The sequence below is a fragment of the Carlito syrichta genome, unplaced genomic scaffold (genome assembly GCF_000164805.1).
Source record: "Carlito syrichta isolate Samal-C Ts95f unplaced genomic scaffold, Tarsius_syrichta-2.0.1 Scaffold80800, whole genome shotgun sequence".
Classification (NCBI taxonomy): domain Eukaryota; kingdom Metazoa; phylum Chordata; class Mammalia; order Primates; family Tarsiidae; genus Carlito; species Carlito syrichta.
In genome coordinates this window covers 84898-95045 of record NW_007024896.1, presented here as the reverse complement: position 1 = coordinate 95045, position 10148 = coordinate 84898, and the positions used below count along the sequence as shown (strand labels likewise).

Below are 10148 nucleotides of genomic sequence, written 5' to 3'. Positions count from 1 at the left end.
GAACATCCACCGTAATACTATAAAAAAAAAGACTGACAGTGGTGGGAAACTATGGGGGGGAGGGGAAGGGGGGTGGGATTAACAGTAGTCAATATCTGTCTGGGGACGGGGAGACACCCCTTGTCAACAAGGGTGCCTGAATGAAGCATATTTGTATACCTAACCCTAAACTGTACCCCCACAATATCAAAATAAAAAATATTGATATAAAAAAGAAAGAAAAGTCATATAATCATCTTAATATATTCATAGAAAAAAATTAATTAAGCTGAGTATTTATTAAAATACTCAAACAGCAGAGCTCCAAAATATATGAAGCAAACAGAATTGAAGGGAACGATTAAACCAAACCCTTCACAACAGCTATACACACATTTTTATTAAAAAGCATAAAAAACATTTTACAGGATAAAGAATATGATTACTCAAAAAAGTCTAATGTCTTCTCCCACCACAATAGGATTAAGTCAGAAATTAAGTACTTAAAGAGCACTAAAAATCACAAATATGTAGAGATTAACAATACACTCAAACAACCAAATAATAGAAGTTGAAAACCACAACAAAATAAATAATGCTTTGAGACAAATGAAAATGCAAGCACAACAAACAAAAAGTTATGAAGCAAAAACATTGGCAAGAGGGTTATTTACAACTGGAAACACACATCAAAAAAGAAAATCACTAATTAGTGAGCTGACAAAGTTAAACATCACAAATAATAAGACATTTAGATACCGTGTATCTCCTGACATAATTTACTGAGAAGAGAACATAATCACTTGAGTTATTTTTGTCAAAAAATACCTAAATTCATGAGAAAACACTAGATACAACTCAAATTGAGGTACATCCTACAAAATAGGTAGTGTCAAGGTCATGAAAGACAGATTGAGAAACTGTCCAGATTGAAGGCAATAAAGGCAATGTAAAATGAATGTATGATCTTGTGTTAGATCTTGGTACATTACTCATAATATTGGCAAACTCTGATTAAGATTTATGGATTATTACCACTGTATTGATGTCAATATTCTAGTTTGATTATAATACTAAGGTTATTAAAGTGGTAACATTAGGATAAGTTTGACAAAAGGCATATAGGAATTCTGTATACTATTTTCAAGTGTTCTAAAATTATTTCAAAATAAATATTTTATTAAAATTTTATAAAAATAAAAATACCAACCACCTATATATAACTCTAATTACAATATCAGTAAGTCCTCTATAAGGACAACTGTAATATTTTAATTGGGATAATTTAAAATGAAGATGTACTAACACTCATATGTAAATACACATACACACATACATTATTTTAATGAAAGAGTCAATATTGTTAAGATGTCAATTCTCCCAAATAGAATTACAGATTCAATGACGTCACAATAAAAACACAACAGTCATTTTTATAGAACGTTGACAAGCTGATTCAAAAATCTGAATGGAGATGCAAAGATCCTCATAATGGATAAAGATGTAACTTATCGAAGATTGAAATTCATTCAAAACCACTACACGAATTGGTTCTAGAATAAACTAATATATCAATGAACTAAGAGAGTGACCACCAACACATCTATCTGTATAGATAATTAAATGAAGTGCTGGATAAAGGACAATCTTTTTGCTTGTTTGTTTGTTTTTTGAGTTGGAGTCTCACTCTGTCGCCCAGACTGGAGTGCAGTGACCACTCCCGGACACAGCAGCCTCGACCTGCTGGGCTCCGGCGATCCTTCCGCCTCAGCCTTCCAAGTAGCCAGAATTACAGGCATGTTCCACCACCCCCAGCGGATTTTTTTGATTTATTGTAGAGATGAGGGTTCGCTGCCCAGGCGGGTCTCGAACCTGCGGGCTCAGGCAATCCACTCACCTCAGCCTCCCAAGGCGTGAGATTACAGGCTGAGCCACCGAACCCAGCTGATAAAGGACAATCTTTTCATTACATAGTACTAAGACAATTGGCAGTGCATATGAAATAAAATTAGACTACAACTCTACATCATATAAAAAAATCAATATCTCAACATATACTACGTATTCTTGCCTGAAATATAAGACTCACACTTGATTTCTCCCTTTCCCCAGGAGCAAATTTAAAAATTGTGCCTCTGAAATTTATTAAATCTATTCACCTTCTCCATAATCAGGACCGAAATCACCTCTTAAATATGCCTTTCTCAGTCCTGACTTTGCATGTGTTTTCTTTCTACCAAGAACACTCAGGCCACAAGCCTTTATATAATTGCTCCTTCACTTTTTGGGTGAAGCCTTCCTTGATAATCCAATTAATGGAGCCCCCACCCACACCCTAGTTATTCTTCTCCATGACATTTAGTCTCTATTTCTTTTTTATTTCTTTTTATTTTAAAGATGTGGGATACAATTCAGGATTAGGTACATACGTAGTCATCGTACCTTTAAGTTGGTACTCTTATTGATGCTATGTGCACCCCCATCCCCCAACAGTGTCCCACCACTGCCAATCCTTTCTTATAGTATTATGATAAATGTTCAGGGTTCGCTTGTGAGTGACTACACGTAGTACTCAGATCTTTGTTTCTGTGATAAATCACTGAGTATTATAGATTCTAATTCCATCCAAGTTGCTGCAAAGTTCATAATTTTGCTTTTCTTTATGTAGTCTCCATTTCAATCCACTTGCTCCATTTTCTTTCCTTCTCTGCACTGCTTCATGTCTCTGAAAGTGAATTTCTGCAGACTCCATCACACAGGCTCCTTTCCTCTGTGCCTGGTCAAAAGGGAGTTCCGTTAGAGGACTGACTGCAGGACAGGGCATTTCTCCACTTTTCCATGCCTGCCAATTACCTGGAAGGGGCTGCCTCCTTGTATATCTACATTTCCTGGTAGGGAGCCTCATTTGCCCCAGCTCCAGCTCTCCCAAGGCTGCTGTATTATTCTTTCCTTATCTTGCTCCTACAAGCCTAGAGATGGTAACGGCTTCATAATATTGTAGTCCTGAGTGTTCAATATCCCTTGTTGGTCTCCCAAGCCCTATCTAGATCAGACAATAGCAACTCCTAAGTTTAGTCAAAATAATAGTGACTAGAGCCCCTCCTCTTCTGTTTGAAACTTGATTGATATACTAGAATATATCATATATCCTATTTAATGTTCTTTATTGTGCATATAACCATATGCAGTTATTTTGTTCACTTATCTGTTTATAAGTAGTTTGAAGAATTAAATTATAAACACCAAAGCAGCAAATTTTTCATCTCACTCAAGGTATTCCCAGTGCTGGACACATAATAAGCACTCTATTTCTGAATTCTAACTAGTTTCTGGTTGAATGAAATATAAAATAATAACACCAGTGTCATAATAAAAGTATTTATGAGTAGCTAAAAATAAGGAGGGATTGGCTTATTAAATGTTTTGTAAGTTATGCTACTGGCCAAGGTTTCATTATTGAAACGTTAAAGTAAAGAAATGAGAGGATTACATTTGGAATTTTGAAGTATAAATTGGGAGCAGTGTGGAAAATGGACTAGAGAGAGGAAGAACAAAAGGAGCGTCAAGTTCAAAGGACTGAATGTTCGTGTCCTCTCAAAATCCGTATGTTGAAACCTCACCCCCAAGCTTATTGTATATAGAAGCGGTGTCCTTGGGAAGTGATTAGGTCATAAAGATGAAGTCCTCTTGAATGGAATAAATGCCCTTACAGAAGAGAACTCAGAGAGCTTCCGTATCCCTTCCATCATGTAAGACTGTAGTGAGAACACAATGGCTCAGGAGGAGACTCCTCATCAGACACTAAATCTGCCAGCGCTTTGATCTTGGATTTCCAAGTCTCCAGAACTGTGAGAAACACATTTCCATTGTTTATAAACCACCAAGTCTATGGAATTTTTATAACAGCCTGAAGAGGTTACAAAAATCAGGAAGAAAATGTAATCATTCCAGGTATAACAAGAAAATTAAATCCAAATTGGGGCATGATAGTGGAAATGAAAAGGAGGAAATAAATTTAGGAGAAAGATCTAAAAGGGAAAGAATGTAACTGTAGGTTGATAAGGAATGAGAAAAAAGGGAATGAATAGTTGAGAAAATGCTGTGGAATGTTGCTCTGTTAACAAGTCTTGAGTGGCAAACCTGTTAATTGTTGCAGATAAAGGATATCAATCTTAACAAGATGTAGTAAGGTAAGAGATCTAGTTCTTGCTTTGCATGACTATACAGTTCTGCTAATTTTTTGAAAAGTGATCATTAGAATTCATTAAAAGAAATTTCAAAATGTCTGTATTACACGTACGTTGTAGGAAAGGTTAAAATAGTATGGACATTTTATTTTTTTTATTTTTTTTTAGTATGGACATTTTAAAATGTAATAAAATGAAACATCAAAATGCAACTTTACATCTTTTATAATCGGTATTCACATTTCTATAAAAGATGTATAATCAGTATTCACATTTCTATAAATTTGCACAAGGAAATAACTCAAAAAAACTAGTTATATGTGATTATAATAGTAAAAATAACAAATAATCTACAGTTCCAACAGAAGGAAAATGTTTAACCATAATTACAATAGTTAGCCATTTTTAACAAATTAAACTAATATGAAGCCATTAGGGTAATATAAAGCTGTTTAAAATTTAATATTGAACAGAAAATAATTAATGACAATTTTATTATTCCCATAGAACCATTACTGATAGCTCTGTCAAAATTATAAACTTATTAAGACAAAGATCAGGTAATCTTATACACAAATGACAAAGCTTGATTTATTGGAAAAAATATTCGTTGAATGTTTATTTTTCTTTAGAATGCTTTTAGTGTTTTAACAATAGTGTTCAAGCTCTAAGAAAAAATTTAACTTTTGAAACTTTCTTATTATAAAATGTAACACAGAGAAAAAAGACATAAATATACAAAATAATAAATATTTACATATAAAAACTTCCTAAAAACAATTTTGGTCACAATGTAGAAAACCACCGTCATCTCAAAACCCCTTCTGGATCCCAATCAAGTCACATCCCTCCTTCTCTCCAAAAGTGAAAAGTATTCTTACTAGTTTTAGGTAATCATTTTCTTGGATTACATTGTAGTTTATCAATTATGAATAAATTCCTATAAAACAGAGCTTAGATATACCTAATATGTATGAATTCTGGTATTGTGATTTGCCTCTTTTCCACAATTTATATTTATAAAATTGCCACTTTATTCACAGTAATTCCTATGTAGTATTCCACTATATGAATGTATTGCTATTTATTCATACATTTTAGTACTTATGGACACTTGGGTTGTCTCTAGTTTAGGAGTATTAAAAAAATACTGTGATGAAAATTTCGTAGTAGTTAAATGCCAGATCAGAGAGCATATGCATCTTTACACTTGCTACAATGCCAAGATATTTTTTTTTTTCATTAATCAGTATTTTTATTATGGTTTTGTGGGGTACAGTTAAGGGTTAGGTGTACAATGACGTTTCATTCAGGCACCCTGTAGATAAGAAGTGTTTTCCCATCCCCCGACAGATATGTTAATCCCATCCCCCTCCCCCCCATAGTTTCCCAGTACCATCAGCCATTTTCTTATAGTATTGCATTGGATGTTCAAGGTCCATTATATGAGTGAGAACATGTGATATTCAGATTTTTGTTTTTGTGAGAGGTCACTCAGTATTATAGACTCTAGTTCCATCCAGGTTGTAGCGAAATTCATGATTTTGTTCTTTTTTATGGCTGCGTAGTATTCCATTGTGTATATGTACCACATTTTTTAATCCAGTCCTCTTTTGGTGGGCAGCATGGTTGTTTCCAGGTTCTTGCTATTGTGAACAATGCTGCGATAAACATACGTGTGCAGGTATCTTTTTTATAGAGTGATTTGTGTTCTTCAGGGTATATTCCCAGTAGGGGGATTGCAGGGTCATATGGAAGGTCTGCTGGAGAGGGTGTGGTGAAAAAGGAACACTTCTACACTGTTGGTGGGAGTGTAAACTAAAGCCAAGATATTTTCCAATGTGACTTCACTGGCACTCACTAGGTGGAGTGTGCCTGATCCTGGACCTTTGCATTCTTTGCAATAACTGTTATTTTAAAATACTTTAATTTTCACCAATCTAATAGTTGTGTAGTAGGATTTTGTTATGTTCTTAATTTACATTTCACTACTTATAATAAGATTGAACATAAATCTATATTTTCGTATATTTATTGGTCATTTGGAATTCCTCTTTTGTGAAGTACTTGTTCAATTATTTAGCTCATTTTTTAAAAATGTTCTTTATTCTAGGTACTCGTCTGTTTTTGGTTAAATCCATTATGGATATTTCTCTCATTCTGTGGTATTATCTTTTCTCTCTTTGTAGTATCTTTTGATAAACAGAAGTACTTACTTTATTGTCAAAATTATACATCTTTTTTAAAAGATTAGTGATTTTTGTGTCTTTTTTTGAGAAACCTTTTTTCTAATTCTGAAATCTTTTTTCTATGTTATTTTCTAAAATATTTAGCTTTTCCTTATGCATTTAGGCCTATAATATATATGGAGGTGATTTTCTTGGTCCTCTCTGACAATTTTTGTTTTGTATATTTTAAATCTATTTTTTTAAGTACTCTCAAAGTTATAATTATTACCAGATCCTCTTGTAATTTACCCTTCATCATTATGTAATTTCCCTCCTTCTGTGTATCTAGTAGTACTTCTTGGCTAAAAGTCTGTTTTATCTGCTTTTTGTTATTATATTTCTTGGCTTTATTATGCTTACTATTTTTCTTTTGCTATTATATGCATTGAAATATTCATCTAAAAAGCCTATAATATACATATAATAGCCTGTAATAACTTGCTTGACATAAGTAACTCCATTTTGTAACAGATCTTCCATGTTAACCTAGAAATAATCCCCTGATGTAACCTTCCTGTAATCACACTGCACACCCACATTCTTATTCCTCTCGGTGCTTGGAAACTCCCCAGTTACGTAAATCCTGTAGCTGTCTGTACCCCTTCACAATTGAATGTTTTGCCAAGAAATATAATCAAACTGCACAGCTTATATAACTTCTGCCTTTATATACCCCCTACTCACTCTGTTTGGGGCTGAGAGTTCTTTGGACACTAGTCCACTCTCAGTTGCTGGCTAAATAAAGGACTCATAATTCAACTTTCTCTACATGTTGGCATTTCCTTTCTTGCAATCTGGCTATAACAGCATGTCTATACCAAGCTTTTTATTATCATTTGTTTAACCTATCTTTTTCTAACCTTTTGCTTTCAACTATCAGTGTTCTTGTATTTAAAGATGTGTCTCTTGTAAGTGGCATAATACCAGTGTTTTGAAAAAATAGAATCTTACAAGTTTTCTTTAATTGTAGTCCATTTATGTTAAGTGTAACTGCTGATATAACTGAATTTAAACTTACCATTTCAGTGGTTTATTTTTTTGTCTCTTTTAGACTTGACTTCTTTTGAATAAATTATTTTTTTCTTGATAACTTACATTTTTTCCATCTACTAATTGTTATGTACCTATTATACTATCTTTTAGTGATTGTCCTAAAGAATACGTCAAGCATCCTAGTATCTTATTACAATGAGTAGTGTGTGCTATTGAAATTTTTAGAGTGATGAATTTCTGTAACATAGACAAAAATTACTGTATATAATAGAAGCCTGAATGTTACATTATATTTAATGAGTTCTGTTCACAAAAAGGAATTCAATCTTGCTTAGTAACCTACAGAGATGATAGCTGCACAAAATATTTAATTACAGTAGGATGCCACAAAATGAAATTTGTTTCAGCTTCAAATCAGTAAACCCCTCCGGTCCCCTCCTGGTCTGGGAGCTTTTCTGTCCTCTTAATAAACCCTGCTTTTCCACCCTCCGGGGGTACATGTCCCTCATTCCTCCTGGACATGAGGCAAGGACCCAAACCTGAAGAACTACAGAAGATCGTCAAAGCCAAGAGCCATGCATCCCAGAGGCTGGCTTGCCAGCTGTCTTAGCTGGCTGAACCTGGAGAGTTGCCAGCAAAAGGTCAGACTCTGAGGCTGAGACACTTCTGCAGGCTGGCTTGCCAGCTCACCAAATTAGCAACACTCTCAGGGTTTGGCTTGCCAGCCCATTAGAACCAACACTCCTGAGGCTAGGCTTGCTAGCCTATAGAACTGACACTCTTTGGGGCTTGGCTTGCTGACCCATTGAGCTGACACTCTCAGAGACAAGGCTGACTGATAAAAATCCATTATCACTATGTCACTTGAAAGAGCTATGTTTAACAATTTCAAAATTCTTATAATTAATGAGATGTAAATATTTTAACAATTTTAGTTTATCTGAAGTCTTGATTGAATAATAATATACATGCATATAAATAGACTGCTAAACTACTGGGTTCCAGTTTCTTTTTTGGACATTTCAAGGCTTTCCTTCATCTTTATCTGTGCTCTGGAGTAATATATGTAATCACTGATTGTCAAAATAGTTACAAAGTTGGCATTTGGAAGTGCTTTATTTGTTAAATTTGTATTATATGTCTTAAGATACCTTTTCAGTACCTTTTGTCAAATTACATATATTTAAACAAAGACAAAAGAAAAAAATTATAAAGCAAAATCTAACCAAATCAAAGCAAAATGGAAAAAACATTTAGCGTTCTATATATGAAAAGGCTTTTAATCAAACTTAAGTTGCAGAAAAAAGAAGAAAGGTATAATTAAAGAAGAATGAATAAGAATGAGACTGCTATGGTTTCTATGACTTGGTTCATGGAGACAAATCCTTCCTGAATAGATTAATGCCCGCTCTGAGTGAATTCACACACGATTAATTCTGGTGAGGGCTGTTTTTTGTTTGTTTTTTAAAATCTGACACCCACCTCCCTGCACCCTCTTGCTTTCTCTCACCATGTGACCTCCGCACACTTCAGCTTCCTTCTCCTTCCACCAAGAATGAAAGCAACCTGAGGCCTTCCCTGGAGGCGCAATCTTGACTTTTACAGACATCAGAATTGTGAGGCAACTAAACCTTTTTTCTTTATAAAGTACCCAATTTCAGATATTCCTTTAAGGCAACACAAATGGACTAAGACAAATATAAATTCAGTAAAATTTATTGGTATAAATGTTTAAAAAGTCTTTTAAGACTGAAAATTGATTGGCCCACTCAACTCTTGATAACAGAAACACAAAGGCTTTGAATCCATGTACTCAGCCCAAGCCAAGAGCCACTATAGACTCTCTTCTATAATAAGAACCAGGGCCAGAGAACATCTCAGATCATGTAGTGCTAGGATGAAATTTTTTAAAAACCTGGAAATAAAATAATTCATATACTTATGTCAAAAAGAAAAAAGTCACAAAGATATCTACTTTAGACTGTCCAAACCCAAATTCATCAATCATTTGATTGCTTTTAGAGTAACTTTAAGTGACTGATAAATTCTACTTGTGTTTCATCCCAGATAACTGCCTAATATGCTTAAACTCTCTGCTGAAATATTAATAGCAATATTAATAAAATTAAGTCAGATTTTTTTTCCTCTTATATCTTTAGATTCACATAGTCTCTTCAGATACACTACTTCAAATATATTCTAAAGAAGTACCTAAATAATAGTAAAAATAAATGATAGCTATTCACTGAGGCTTAATCAAAATAGTGAATTTTCATCAATATAAAAACATGAAACAATATCTCATTACATACCACAGCACTCAGGACATTTCGGATGTTGCAAGACATTCATTCCATACCCTGGAAAGCAGCGATTAATCCAAACCATTTGAAGAGTACCTTCAATATAGTATATTTCAGGCAATGCCGCTGCATGTCTGCCAACAACTTCTACTTGTTGTCTAAAGAATCTCTCTATCAGGGTTTTAGCCTACAACACAAATGCAATTTGAAAAAAAATATTAGCTACATATAGATATAATTTTTTTTTAAATATGGATGCATATGGATTTGGATGCAAAGGAAAGCAAAGTTCCATGGTCCTTATTTTTCTTGCCCTACAAAATATAAATAATACATGCAAAAATGAAAAGATGTCATTTATATACCTCAAATATTTCCAAATGTACTTCTAATCACAATGCAAAGAAATCATTTGACTATATAACCAAACTTTTGGGTCCCTTTGAATTTTGAAGAAT

The 10148-nt window shown here is 33.8% G+C and overlaps 1 protein-coding gene across 1 annotated transcript in view; it reads right to left on the bottom strand.

Annotated features, from left to right (window-relative positions):
* The window catches only part of ZPBP (zona pellucida binding protein), a gene marked incomplete at its 5' end in the record, with an annotated part of 122662 nt that overhangs the window by 32888 nt on the left and 79626 nt on the right, over nucleotides 1-10148 (bottom strand). The window contains one exon of the mRNA XM_008055242.2: nucleotides 9700-9877. Coding sequence (XP_008053433.2) covers nucleotides 9700-9877 — 178 coding nt within the window. The remainder of the gene's footprint in view (nucleotides 1-9699; nucleotides 9878-10148) is intronic.